This window comes from Rousettus aegyptiacus, unplaced genomic scaffold (genome assembly GCF_014176215.1).
Source record: "Rousettus aegyptiacus isolate mRouAeg1 unplaced genomic scaffold, mRouAeg1.p scaffold_m13_p_8, whole genome shotgun sequence".
NCBI classification, from domain to species: domain Eukaryota; kingdom Metazoa; phylum Chordata; class Mammalia; order Chiroptera; family Pteropodidae; genus Rousettus; species Rousettus aegyptiacus.
Window position 1 is genome coordinate 32,114,921 of NW_023416311.1, and position 15,539 is coordinate 32,130,459.

General features: G+C 39.4%; 1 protein-coding gene across 1 annotated transcript in view; it reads right to left on the reverse strand.

The window, feature by feature from the left end:
• The window catches only part of MEGF10 (multiple EGF like domains 10), a 150,182-nt gene that overhangs the window by 49,023 nt on the left and 85,620 nt on the right, over window positions 1-15,539 (reverse strand). Inside the window, exons 6-7 of the mRNA XM_016121940.2 lie at window positions 4,943-5,189; window positions 2,906-3,026 (exon numbers count right to left, since the gene is read on the reverse strand). Of these exons, the coding sequence (XP_015977426.1) occupies window positions 2,906-3,026; window positions 4,943-5,189 (368 nt within the window). The remainder of the gene's footprint in view (window positions 1-2,905; window positions 3,027-4,942; window positions 5,190-15,539) is intronic.

Consider the following 15,539-nt stretch of genomic DNA (forward strand, 5'->3'; position numbering starts at 1 on the left):
ATTTTCTACTTCACTTGGCTACATGACTTGGGCTTGTAGCCTTTCATCTATTTATTAGAGTTTTTGTTAGAGTAAACAACATATCCCAAATAACAGAGGTTTCAAAAATGTTTTAACTGTTGGCAGCTGTGGCTTTGTTGTCTTTCTCTCTAAAAAAAAGCAGGCTGTGGGCATTCTGAAATTGGAGGCTTGCAAACACCAGATGGTTTTGTAAATGTTTATTCTGGATAGCATAAGAAAATACATTTCCTCTAACTCCTGGCTACCCACAAAGGCAGTTGGTGTGCTAATTAAGTCTCTTCTGGTGGTTTCTATCTATCTACAAACAGGGAAAGTTCTTCCACAGACTCTTGGAACCAAAAAGCCTTTGAGAGATGATTCAAATCCACGCTTAACTGAGAATCATTTATGTGTCAGGTATAGTGCTTACACTCTGAGAATCAAAGATAAGGTCACAATCCTTAGTTAGCTGACAATGTAGTGAAGGGGACAGATGTAAAAATAACTCGAATCCCTCCAGTGGAGCACAACATATTAACATGACTGAAGGAATAATATACTAAGGGTCCAACAGTGGTAAACAGGGATTCTGGTGAAAATTCTACTCTCTCAGGAGCTTACTCTAACTACTCAAATTTTGTAAAGGTCCCACATAAGCTTCAGAGATGCTGTTGAAATGTTTATGACTGTAGATTAATGTGAGCAAACAGCTTTAAGTGGGACATTATTTCTACTAGTTGAAATATATATGTGTGTGTGTGTGTGCGTAACAGGAATATATATTCATCTTTGAAAAGCATGTAGGATGATAGCACAAATAAAATATTGTACAGAGAAGTAGAAGTTTAGCTTAGCTTTACACAGAAGAATGACCTGAAGAATTCACTAAGAAACTCCCATCAAGGAAGAGGGCCCAGAGTACAAGAAAGGCTCCACTGGGCTGATGGAGAGGGCCATCTGCCCACCTACTAGGACTTACAGTCCAAGTCTGTGGTTACTACTACCTCACAATCATGATCCCAAGAAAAAGAAAGCTTTAATCTCGAGATGAGGCAATTCTACATTCAATGTCTACACAAAAGTTCTAGTAGAAAGCGTACAGCTCCTCTCTGGATTCTCTGCTACCCCAGCAAATCCCTTCCCTTGCCAAGGGCTAAGCAATGACCAATGTTGACGAAAGGTTGAATATAAGAAATGAAAGAAGAGGAGGAGTCAGAGATAATTCAGCATTTCTACCTTGGACCACTAAGAGAGAAGTGTTGATTTTAACTAAGATTTAAATTTAAAAAAAAAAAAAAAGACAGAAGAGCAGTCGTCTTAAGAAGGCTTGGTTGTACAACAAGTTGGATGGACCAGCTTGAATCAGCACAGTGCTCTTTCAATAGCTCCCTTATGCACCTCATCATCAGACACTCGATAAAAGGCACTTGTTCTGACTTTGTTGCTTCACAGAATTTCTCCAGGTTCTGCCTCCGGAATCAGACCTTGTCTTGTCTTCTTACTGTTTCCAACTCTCACATTTGTTTTCCACTTGTCCCAGTGGTCTGAACATCTTGAACTCCCCCTTACTTCTTGTGATTCTCGCTGGGAAGTGGACTCCAGTTATGCCTTGCTCCATGCCTACCTAGCCTACAAGGGCGATGCCAGACCAGTTCCATCCCATTGGCCACACAGGCCCCAGCCTGGATGCAACTCAGACAGATGGTGGCTTCATGTCTATAGGTAATCTAGATTGGGGTGTCTAAAAGGATAGTGGCAAATACATGTCTGGCCTCAGGTGAGGTCAAGTCCAGATTTGGGAAAATCAGCAGATGACTGTTAAAGCCAGGGGTCTGGATGAGATTCCCAGAGGTTTATAGTGAGGAAAGAGAAGAAGGAAAAGGCTGAAATCTAGGAAACACTACAATAGAGTAGAATGTAGGAGAGGGAGGATTAAGAAAAGAGATCTTTAGTAAGACAGGTAAGAGAGAGGGTTAGCAGAGAAGTGGAGGGGAAAGAGCTTAAGAAAGGGTAGTGGATGAGCAACAGTGTCAAAATCTTTGGAGAAGTGAAGCGAATGAGAATGGAAGAATGGAATGAGAATGGGTTCGGCAATTGAGAAGCCACTGTGACCCTGTCAGAGTAGCATCCCTACAGCTCATGGACATAGAGAGGGATAGTGAGCTAAACTGCTCTTTTACTTTTTGTTTGTTAATGAAGAAAACAGACATTGGTCATTCACATTTCTGCCTTCAAGCATACATGCACAAACTAAATTAGAGAAATAAGAATGAATATTATTTCCTGAGAGAGATTGAGTTAGTAAACCGGCTGTGACATTGCGCCTTCTGCATAACACTAAGCCTGAGTGATGCTACATAAAAAAAGAGTATCATGGGCAAGGTTTGGGAAGTAGAGCTTCCTCTTGGATTATCATATTAAAGGCTCTGAGGAGTTTAGCAGCACTTGGGAAACTTGGTTTAACCTCAGACTGTCTCCAGATATATATGACCTGGTAACTTTTTCGTATAACACTTATTCTGGCAAGAATAATGCTCTCAAAGAAAAATGGTGATCCACAGAATGTAATTATGAAAATGATTATTTTAATGCGCCCAGTTTTTAACAGCTCTGACTGTCATGTGTAAGACAGGTATACTCCTTTTATATCCTGAGGGGAAGGAAAATCAGGACAGATGGTCTACTATCTTTTCCCATAAGGGCCTTTAGTGCACTTTGAGTTCAAGATTGAATCACCTTCTACCTTCTCAGGACTAAAGGATTCCAGCTTTGAAATGGTTGGGTAGTTCTAATTTTGAAACATTTAATCACCAATGTAACTTTCTTCTGTGCTAAAGTCCTTCACATGGGTTTTCCCTTGAGTATCTTGAAACAGGTAACTTTGGGAGGGAGGAGGGGAGCTTACCAGCCAGCCAGGAGGGCAAGAGCATTCTCCGGTGACGTGATGACACACTCCTCCATTTTGGCAGGGGCATCTCTGCTCACACTGTGGACCATGCTTGCCAGGGGGGCAAAGATCCTCACAGCTGAGGGATTAATGTTTGACAAAGGACACCATTATTTATCCAACCACTTGACCCTTAGTTTCACAGGCACAACAGCACCGAGGGCCCTAAAATAGACAATCTTTCTCTGTTCAATAGTGTTCATTTCATTAACATCAAGAGCATTTTAATCATATTGGGTGGAAGTGTCTTTGAGAGGTACCCTAGTTCTTTTCTTTGTTTAGGAATATTTTCTAAAGAAACCCTTTCAATCTGAGGAGACTCTGTCCTATCCAGGACACCAGAAATGACTCCAGTTGGACAAGCACTCCTTGGTGACAGGAGCTTTCCACGTAACTTTTATAAAGCCCACGTGTTTCATTTGAAGTCTACTCTGTTGTTTGCGTCTTTGTTCTAACCTCAAAGGAGATTGAAACGTGTATGCTACCCACTCTGCGAACATGTTTTTCATAACCACTTATCAGCATTCTTTTCTTCAGACTGACCATTCTCCATTCCTTTAATGCCCCTTCCCATCCTGTGTGAATGAAGCTTCTTCTACACCTTGATTGTCTTTTTGCTCTCCTGTGAAATTGCTCCAAGTTTCCCAAAGCCCTATTCAATTGCAGCCTTGATAAAAACCTATAAAAGTAATATTAACAATTAAATAGTTTGAGATGATCATCCATTCTTCTAAAAATCAGGGCTTTCTAGGCCAATGCAATTTTTTCTTTAGCTCTACTTTATAGCTCTAATACTGCCAGCAGGAAGTATTTACCTAATCAGCCACATTTTTTTTTTTCAAGTTTTAGTTGTATGATTTACAAGTGTAATTTTCTCAGTATGGAAATAAGATTTTTCTATCTCCTACTTTTATTGTCAAATTCTGCCTCTTATTCTGTTTGTGAATATAGATGCTCCTTGACTTATGATGAGGTTATGTCCTCATAAACCTACTATAAATTGAAAACATACCAAGTTCAAAATGTATTTAATATATCTAACCTACTGAATATCATACTTAGCCTAGCCTACCTTAAACATGTTCAGAACACTCCATAAGCCTACAGTTGGGCAAAATCATCTAACACAATAAATATGCTGTAGAGCATTAAACGTTTACCCTCATGGTCATATGACTGACTGGGAACTGTAGCTCACCACCACTGCCCAGAATCACCAGAGAGTATCTTACCACGTATCGCTGCTCTGGGAAAAGATTAAAATCCCATATTCAAAGTAGTCAAAATATGATATCTACTAAATGCCTATTGCTTTCACACCATTGTAAAGATGAAAATCATAAGTCGAACCATTGTAAGTTGAGGACCATCTATATAAGCAAACCAAAGAACGCCCTTTCCACAAAATAAAGTAGTGGAGGTTAAGTGGTTGCTTCGGTGTTCTCTAGAAGGAATTAAACTATCTGTTACACGGATGTGATACATACACTTTTACACTCACAAAGAAACATACGGGCACTGAATAACCCAGTTAACCTTTCATCACGGACTATTTCCAACATCTTCCCCCTTTCCTCTCTCTAAAGCACTGAACCCAACTAGTTTTATCCAGCTAATTAATTTGTCACACAGAGCAGAACGACATGGACCATTGACTGCCAGCCATTGTAAAATGAATGTGATTGTGGGAGAGAATAAAAGCAGAACTTTAAGTCTGCCCAACAATCCCCAAATATTGCCACTCAATACAATATCCTGGCCCTCTCTAGCTTTGCCCTTCTAAGCTGGCCCTTCGACTCGGGCTGGGTTCTGATGTTCAAGGGTTAAACAGTGGGGGCACTTAGTGGCCATGACCGCTGGTCTCCACATCTGTGCCTGGACTCACACTCTCAGTAACTCTACAGGCAATAACAGAAACAGAAGCATAGGAATTATGATGGTGGCAGCACCATGAAGAGAGAGGGTGGGTGAGCTCTGCCATGCTCTGTCACTTACAAGGCTCCAGTGTATCCCGGTGGGCAGCGGCATTCCCCTGTGACGTGATCACAGGTGGCCCCATTCTGGCACTGGCATCTCTGGTGGCAGTCATTACCGTAGGTGCCCTGCTCACAGCGGTCTTCACAGCGCCAGCCCCGGAAGCCAGCGGCACAGTGGCAAGCTCCTGTGATGGGGTTGCACAGAGCCTTATTTTTGCACTGGCACCGGCTGCTGCAGTGAGGTCCCCAGTGATCACCATCACAGGCTGAGGTTGGGGAAAGAAACGGTGGAAGGCATTTGAGTTTGGGTGTGGATAACAGCAAGCTCTTCAGATCCAGCTTTCCTCCCCCTTGGAGAGAATGGCTTGAAAGCCCCCTTCATCGCCATTCCTTAGCTGGGCACCAGGGCTCCAGCAGCAACCCTAGGCAACGCTTCGCAAACTGGTGCTCAGCACTAAGTGGACCACTTCTTATCACTCCACTGCTTAAGCATAGCTGCATTTTCCAGCTCTATGCCTTTGCTCAACCTGTTCCCTGCACCTGGAGTGTTGAGCTTGATGTGGCTAGAGTAATTGGCTAGGGGAAGATGTGAGTGGTTGCCTGGGTGGGGGAGCGAGGGGAGGAGGCAGGCGAGGTAATGGTAAGCTCATGCAGGGACTTTAATGCACTCTAAAATTTTGGATTGCATCTTGTGGACAAGGGCTTGGTAGTAAAGGATTTGAAGCAATGAGGAACAATGCAGATTTGTCTCCTCTGTAAGGTCAGCTGGCTACAGTGTGAGGAAAGGGCAGGAAGGAGTTGACAATGAGAGGCAGGGAGATCAGGCAAGAAGAATGGGAGTAGTTCAGATCAGTGAGGGGGCCTGACCTCAGGCAGTGATCGTGAAGAGCAAGAGGGGACCCATAGAAAGAGCCACTGAGGAGTGGACGGACGCTGCTACGGGCCTGGGCCGAGCTCTCTCAAGGGAAACAGCTCATCTACTTTCAAGGTATCAATCAAAATATGTGTGACTGGGAGATACCCAGAAAAGGCTGGGAAAAAAATTGACTGAAATGTTTAAATCTACTGAATTATTTTTAAAATAAGACAAACCTGAAACTGAATATGGACAGCAAATAAAGAAATAATAGGAACATGGAACCAGGTAAAATAAAGGTAAAAAACAGCATTTGAAAGATAGGTTTAAAATTACAGTTACAAAAAAAAAGATAGAGTGGTTGCAGGTCAATTCAACAAGTAGGAAAAGGGGAGCAGGGAAGGGAAAAAACCTCAATCCCAAACAGTCTAAAAATTATAAAGGGTGACAATAAGCAAAACCTACTTTTAATATGCATTGCCTAGTCAGCTGTGTGTTTATTTATTAATTAGATGCTATAAAAATCACTAGGGAAGATGCACCCTGCCTAGAGCTCTAAGGATAAATCCCTTTTATGATTAAAAAAAAGTATCATTTCATAAAAATTTTGTAACTTCAATAGCTCTAGAATAAACTTAAAAAAAAAAAAAAAACTAGGCTCACAGCAAACAACATATTATATGTCCAGGATTCATTTTCCAATATGAGAACCTACCTTTCATTTCATAATATCAAAAGGTTTAAATTAATAATTCCATTTTTAATCAGTATGGCTTTGGCCTTATTAGCACTTTAATAAACATATTTTAACACAATTAAACACAATGAGAGAGAATAATTGAACCTAAAGCAAATCAAGAAAGCAATTGCCTAAGAACACAAAATCTTCTTTCACAAAATAAGATTAAGTGGTAGTTCCAAGATAAGATTTAGGCCTCATTGTTATTCGTATGAGTTGTTTCTTTTATTGCCTATAGATATAGATTAAAGAAATTTTTTTCAATTGCAACTTTTTCAATCTAGGATATATTCTTTTAAAAAAGTCACCTAGAATGTTCCTTTACATTCTCTTAGCTATCTCAATTAGAGAAGAATCTATCCTGTTTTTAAAGTCCACCAAAGTAAATTATCCAGTTCTTTATAACTTGTTCCCTGACTCATCTACCCTAAAAGTAAGGAAAAATCTTACTCTGTCATCCAAACCTGTGATCCTATAATTTGATGCTTTTTTTTTCTCCTTTCCTGCTCTTAGTATAGTCAATCCAGTTCATACTGTTCTCTGTATTAAAAACGATCTTATTCCTGAAACACGAATGCATCCTTGACCCTGCTCTTTGCTAGATTAAATACTATAGCCCCAGTACTTTTACTTATTTTTTTAAAATTGATTCAGTTTCACTCATTTTCTTTGCTAAACATTCTCCAAAGTTTCCATATCCCTCTCAGCTTTTGGTAGCCTCAGATATTAAATTAAATATCCATTTTTTTCCTTATATATTATGAAGGATTAATTGATACACACACACACACACACACAACATTTTTAGCTAATAATATTACCTTGATTAGAATATCAATAGTACATCAAAAGGATTTTTAAAACTCATGATGAGTTAAGAGTTCTTTTTCCCCAATGTGATACTGATAAGAGAGGGCCAGAGCACATATGTTTTACAGAATGTTTGCCAACAACAGGAGAGTGGCAGGAAGAGGTACTGAGGGCACAGAACTGGTCTCTCCTCTCCATCATGACCCATTTCCACATCCCACTCAGCAGCTTCTCTCCCAGCAGAGCAGTCAGGCAGAGACCAGTTCTATTTTCTTGGGATTTGATTAAAAAACAAAAATGAAACCCTTAATATATCTCATGGCAGAAGTTGATAACTATCAGCATCAAAGAAAGGGTTTCAGGCTTTTAAAGAAATATTATCACGCCGACATGGTTAATTTCCTGGCTATATCTAAGCACTGTGGTATGCTTTGAAGTGACAGCATCTCCCCTTGGGACTGTATTTCTCTAAAAGGCCACTGATACAAGGGCCTCACAATGTATTCACTAGGCACCAACATGAGTTACGCTAGGGGAACAATCCCCATACAGAAATTTATAGACAAATAGACAGGAAGTGGAATGAGTAGGATACAGAAGCCTGGCTTGAATTTAGGCATTGCTCTGACTTCCTTTCTTTTCTTCATTTGTCATATTTAAGCACTTCGACACATCCATTTTTTAAATGTACCCGAGTGAGTTACATAGTTTATCTCACAAAGCCAGCTTTCTTCCCTGGTTACTACAAATACAAGGGTATGTTGACTATCTAAACAAGAGACAGAATTTATTCCTTATGTTTAGTGCCAAGCTTGACCAATTATCTTAAATTTAAGTACTGTGTTTGAAAAGACAGGTTGGAGAGAATCTGAACTCGAATCATCTGACATCTTTTACTTAAAACCTAACTCTAATTTCAAGGGGCAAGTGTTTCATTCTTCAAAAAAAAAAAAAAAAAAATGACAGGGTTGGTTACTCTCACTGACCACTTAAAAAAAATTTAAAAAAATAGGTGGTTAACATGGAAATAGTTTGAATATCCTAAGAGGAAAAGGTAAATGAACAACATTTTGTTTCAGATTAAACTGTAAAAGATCCAAATGTGATTAAGGGAGTGATGACTCATTTTCAGCTCTTACTGTGCTAACAGCTAGTACTGGGCTATCAGATGCAATGTGCCTAGATTCCTGCAGATGTGTCAGGAGACAGCTGAATGAGGGTCTCAGACAGCATGGATAACTTGCTCTATAAAGCCCTCATAATAAGTTGGAAATGAGGAGTTTAATACTACTGAGTAATATCAGAAATATAGAGTCCATGCTACAACCCTTAGTGACAACTAGCAGAGAACACTGGACCCTCTCAAAATAATGGATTCACCATGAAGCCCTTCTGTTGCTAAAACTTTCAGTAATGCCAGTGACCACAGGTTATGTTCATGTACTGAGTACTAAAATTTACCCAAGTGAGAACTCTTAAGTACTTGCCATGTGCAGGCCATGGTACTAGGCTTAGAATTCAAAGGAGAACAAAAGAGTTCATGCTTCTAGAAGCTTACAATTTAGTGGCAAAAGCACCAAATCGCTAGGCAATAAAATACCCTGTGATAAGCAGTAAGGTAAGGATATGGACTAGGTACGTTGGAAAATGCAGAAATGACATTTAACCAGTGTTGGTAAGTCGGGAAAGGCTTTCCAGCTAAAATAATGTCTAAGCTGAGACTTAAAGGCCATATTAGGTAAAGAATAGAGGATTTCTATAAAGACGGGGACTGGAAGGGGCAGAGAGTTTGCAGGACGTGTCATATTCAGAGAGAATGATACATGCAACCAACCACCAGAAGGCTTTTAAATAGCAAATGTCCACGAATGCCTTCTCGGGCTTTTACGTTATTGTATCATGGCCACTATCATCTCTCTTAGTTACATGCACAACAAGAAGTAGTATAGAAATAAGCAGAGATGGAGAGATACTAGACATGTCCTCTCCCTCCATGTGCCCTTTGCAGTCTTCTAAGCTCAGCCGAGAAACCTCTGTCTTTCAGGGACATGTCTCAAACCCAACCTGAGATGCTTTCTGAAAATGGTGTTATATATATTCCAAGACACTCATTCATATCTCTTGATATCTCTCAAATAAAACTGAATTTCATAGGCATTAGGACACACTTACACCCTTTCTTGATCTTAGCAGTTGTCAACAGAAGGTTTCGTACAGCTGCATCATGGCAGTCACCTGCTTGACAATGTAGGTTAGAAGCATTCTGATTTCAGGGATATCAAACTGTGAAAATCTATGTACCCTGAGTCACGAAGTAGGGTAATAATAATGATGAGACCAATACTTATAGTGATGAGGATAACCTCTCCCTTTTCGTGAAAACCAGCTCTTTTAGGCACTATTACAGAAGAGCAGATTAGCACGTCCATTTTAGAAATTAGTCTGCCCAAGGATATCAAAGACCCTTTATTCATAAATTCCTCTTTTGGAATTTTTCCAAAATAAATAAATATATGTTTGTAAAGACAAAAACAATTTACAATAGCCCATAGCCACTGTTCTAAGCACTTGAAACAGATGAACACTCACAGTGACCCTATGAAATATTGTTATCACTATGTTATAGATGAACAAACTGCGATCCAGGTGATCTGCTTGAAGTTACACAGGTAGTAAGCAGTGAAGCACAAGACCTCCTGTCTTCAGAGTCTATATTCTAAACCACTATATTTTACTCCCTTCAGAGCCATAAGAACATATATCCCAGCACTGTTTATAATAACAAAAAAACTAAAAACCTAATTTTCTAGTAATAGGGGACTGGTGAAAATAATTCTGGCGTAATCATGTGATGGAATACTATGTATCAATTAAAAGAGATATAGAAGAATATTTACTGAACTTTAAAGATGTTAACAATATCATAATTGTAAAAAGTAGATTAAAAAACAATACATACCCACATGATATCACTTATATGTGGGATGTAAACCTAAAAGCAACAAATGAACAGGACAAACAGAGAGAGACTTATGGACATGGACTATAGACTAGTGCTTACCAGAGGGTGGGAGTGGGGGAGGGAGGAGAGGGGAGGTAGATGGGGTCAAGGGGGTCAAATATAGAGGGGGAGGGGGAGGGTGAAGTGGGTAAAGGGGATCAAATATATGGTAGCTGAAGGAAACTGGACTTTGGGTGGTAAATACACGATAGAATATACAGATGTCAAATTATAATGTACACCTCAAAAGTATATAATCGTATTAACCAATGTTACCCCAATCAACTTAATTAAAAAAAAAATATGTACCACATGATCCAATTTTGGCAATATATAAGAATGAACCAGATAAAATTGTCATTAATTTAGGTAAAAAATGGCCAAATATCAGCAACTATATTTGTAGAGCCAGATGGGTGCTAGAGAATTCAGGGGGATCATTTCATAAATTATATAAATGTCTAACCATTGTACTTTTTGCCTGAAACTAATATAAAATAAAAAAATAATAAAACATGGCCAAATATCAGCAATTATATGTGGTTGAACCTAACATCTGGGGAAGGAGGGAGAATGAAAAAGACAGAGACAGGTGTGGAAAGGCTTTACAGTCAAATGGTACCACTGGGGACCTCTGGGTCTTAAGAGTATGTGTGACTTTTCTTTTATTCATTTGAATTAACTAGATGTTCTAAATATTCTACAATCAACACGTATCCTAAGGGAAAGGCGAGGAAAAATGATTTGATTAGAGGAAGAAAAATGACGTAGATGACAGAAGCTCCGTTCATCCCTCTGGTGACCAAGTCAAGATTGTGATGGAAACAAGGAGCAGCAGCAAGAAAAAATCACCTGGGATCTAGATGAACAAGCCATGCAACTATGGAGAAATCCAAGAAAGCTCCCTGCAACGGCAGAAGGTAGGATGGGGCGAGGACGCAGGGCTGCCATGTCTCTAGTGGCTGAATGAGACTGAGGCCGCGGCAGCAGCAGACGCCTCTTAAAGGGGCCGCATCTGTGAGTGGATTTTCATGGTGACCGACCTGCTCGCTCTGAGCATCAGTGCTGGTTCAGCTGCACGCAGGAGGCACCAGAGACTTTTAGGGAGACGTTGTCCTAGCGAAGGCCGAGGTGAGAATTTCTCTGTACGGAAGTGCTAGCGGTATCCATTGTTCCCTGTTGAGCCATCCCCCACTCCCAGTGTGGGGACACAGTGCACACCATAGCCAAGAGGTCATAAAACTGAATAACAGAGGTTGCTCAGCGCAGAGGATTCCCTGAAACCCTGACTCACGGCCCCACCCAAACCACATCCAGGTATATCCTCAGTGAGTCAGGTGCTCCTTGCTGAGCAGCGTCTAGACTCACACTGGAGGGAGCTGGCCTCAGTTTATGGTGTGGCATTTTCAGGTAACTATAAGCACAGCATCTGTGGATTGCTTGCTGAATCTTAACAGGTTGGGCTAAGTTTGACTTATAGCTGAACTTCTCTCAGGACTATGCCACTGGACAACACTTCCTTCACAAATCCACACTAATAAGACCCAGAGACTTAGGAGCTTTGCTTAGTACATAGAAACAGACATGGAAAGATAGCTAAAATGGAAAGACAAAGAAGTAGAAGCCATATGAGAATAGAACAGAGATCCAGCTATAATGGAGTCAAATGATCTAACAGATGTGGAGTTCAAAAGACTGGTTATACAGATGCTCAATGAACTCTTGGGAAGTGTAGAGAACTCCAACAAAGAGATAAAAAACATAAATATAGAAATGAAAATTATAAAAGGGAACCAGTCTGAAATAAAGAACACATTATCTGAGATGAGAAGTATATGGGACACTATTACAGGTCCAAATATCCATCTGATTGGTGTAACTGAAGAAAATCAAGATGTTAACAGCTGTTTGAGAAAATAATGATGGAAGATTTCCCTAACCTGGTGGAGGAAATGGACATAAAACCCCAGGAAACTCAGAGAATTCCAAAACTCAGGGATCCAAAGAGGCCCACACCAAGACACATCATAATTAAAATGCCGAAGGTTAAGTACAAAGAAAGAATCTTAAAAAGCAGCAAGAGAAAAACAAATAGTTACTTATAAAAGAAAACCCATAAGACTGGCAGCTGATTTCTCAAAAGAAACTATGCAGGACAGAAGGGCTTGGCAAAAAAATAATCGACAGGATAAAGACCCAAGATCTACAACCAAGAATAATTTATCCAGCAAAGCTATCATTTAGAGTTGAAGGACAGATAAAGAGCTTCCCAAACAAAAATAAGCTAAAGGAATTTATCACCACCAAGCCAGTATTACAGGAAATGTTGGAGGGACTTCTTTAAGAAAAGAAAACATGTATCAAAAACAGGAAAAAAGAATGCTAACAACTACATTCCTATCAATAAGTACCTCAGATGGAAAAGAATTAAGTGCTCCAACTAAAAGATAGAGGGGATGAATAGAAAGGAAAACAAGACCCCCACATGTTGGTTATAAGAGACTCACTTCAGATTAAAAGACACACACAGACAAAAGTAAGATAATAGAAAAAGATATTGCTTTGATGGACCTAAAAGGTATTTAAGTCAGACAGAGAAAGATAAACACTATATGATTTCACTTATATGTAGATTCTAAGGCATAAAAAGAACAAACTAATGAAAAACAGACTCACAAATATAGTGGAAAATTTCATGATGGACAGAGAGAAGGGAGCTTGTGGGGCAGGGAGAATGGAGTAAAAGGTTAAAGAAGTACAAATTAGTAGCTGGTGGATGGTCACAGGGATGGGGAGCATGATATAGGGAATGCAGTTAGCGTTAATACGTTGGCTAAGTGCAGGATCAGAGGAGGGAGGGAGCAATTGGGAGATCGTTTTATGAACTATATAGATGTCTAACCAATGCACTGTATACTTGAAACTAATTAAAATAAATAAATTTTTAAAAAATGATTTGATCTGCTGAGCATTTATATTGTGCCAGGTTCTGTGCTCCATGCTTTATACACCTCTTTCCAGTCCTCACAGCAATTATAAGTGGGAATCTTTATCACCTTTAGGATGAGGACATTTAAGTATAATGTACAAAATTACCCAACTGGTAAATGGTGGCATCAGTATTCAAATCCAAGACTTTATGCAAACAAAAGTCTAAGCACTTTTTAAGAGACCATTCTTCTCCCGAAGTAGTGAAATTATATATATTTTTGTCAAACATAATATCCTATAATTATGGTTTTCATCGACTATGATCCATTAAGGCAAAGTAGCAAATGATAAGACCTTTCCCAAACAAGCCTTTGGGGTCAGCCAATGACACAGTGCTCGAGGACACTGAAACTAGGAAATTACCTCAGTAGTGAGAACATGGGGTGTTTCTCAAAAAGAAAATAAAATTAAGGAGGTGGTCAGATCTGAAGAACTTTCGTAAGTAGATAATGATCCTATACAAATAAAATAACCAGCAAGCTTACTGTGAAAATAGTATTGATGCCATTAGCTTTCAGAGTACGTGGACCTGAAAACCAGGGCCATATGTTGCCTAGCACATGGTTTGCACTCAAGATATATTTGGTGAATGAATGAAAGTGATTGTGAATATAAAGCACTATAACTAACTTTCACAAGCAGAGAAGCCCGTAAGACCATCATAACAATTCTAGGTACATTCTGCTCTCCCAACCTACATCAACCCTCAGTCCAATTTTCCATTCAAAGGATAGAAAGAGACAGAAGGGTGTCTAAGACCGACCGAGTTTCAAACATGTGTTAGCTCTATGCAGCTATTTTATTTAAACCTCACAATAACACTCAATGAGATAAGTATAATTTTTCTAACATTTCATGTGAAAAATGGGCTCCGATGATAATTTGCTCAAAGTTGCTCAGTGTTCAAGGACGCAAAACCAACGGTTGAACCCCAACCTACCAATGCCTCCAAAGCTGCAATCCTCCCCCTCACCGTGCAGAACATTCTGAGTGAATGATTCTTGTCAACTATAAAACCTGATATCGGTGCACATTAACTGCTTCTGCCTGGTTTCCAAAGGGGAAGAGTCTAGGACAAAATTCTCACAGATGTTTGAGAAATAATATTTGTTGGCCCAAAATAACAGTTCTTGGGCTTCAAAGTGTTAGTAGCAGGTTCATCAGAATGGTTTTGACAAGGAATGTCCCAACATGTCTATAGCCACACATAGTATGAATGAAAACAAAGCATTAGAAAAAACCTTTGAACAAATGAGAGATCATTTAGTAAACCTCTTGTCTTTGCACAGACAAAGAATAAGGAAAGGAACACAATCAGAGATAAATAGAAAGGCCAAACAGATGCTCTGGCAGAAGGAACAAGGACACGTTAATGTATCATTTTGTTCAAATGATTCCTTTGTTAAAAAAAAAAAATGAAAATAAAAAAAGGAAGGGAAAGGATAAAATCATTTTTCTCTTAGAAAAGGAAATGATGTAGTAATGTTTACCATCAAGTTCACCTTGTTACAAAATTCATCAATCACCAGCTGGCTCAAGGAGGGAATGTAATGATTTAGCATTAGATAGACCTGGACTCCAGCCAGGCCACCACCACTTCATAGCCACGGAACCTTGAGCAAGTCCTCAACCTTTGTTATACTTAATTTTCTTTTTGTAAAATGGAGATGTTGGAATGAACGAATTACTTAAAAAGTGCTTGTCATTATGTATGACATAGCACGGATTTAGTAGCAGCAGAAATTTTATTCCATGGTTGACACACTAGAACACCCACCCCAGAAAAAAGAACACTCTAGAAAACACATCCACCAGCTGTATATGAAGCTGGAATAACAGGCCTGTCATGGGTTTGTGTTGTTTGTCTTGCATGAATCATTCATACCAAAAAGAACAACTTGGTTCTCACAATGCGAATTTCAAAAAACAAATTGCCTAGTAACTCCATGAAGGGAAAACAAGTCCTGATATCACCCTTTCGTTCATTTTTACAAAAACCAATTGGAAAAAACGCAGGCCTGCAACGAAACCCAGTGTTACCTCACATTCTGTTTTTAAATGTCAATTAAAAACTGGATTTAGAAGTTTCCCACTTGCGGATGATTAATGTGTCCAGAGGTACAGGCTTGGACATGGGGCCAAGAAATGTAAAAGGAAGAACTCAGAAACAAACATGTGAATCTTAGTAATCCTTTCTTTAGCATAACTAAAAAAGATGG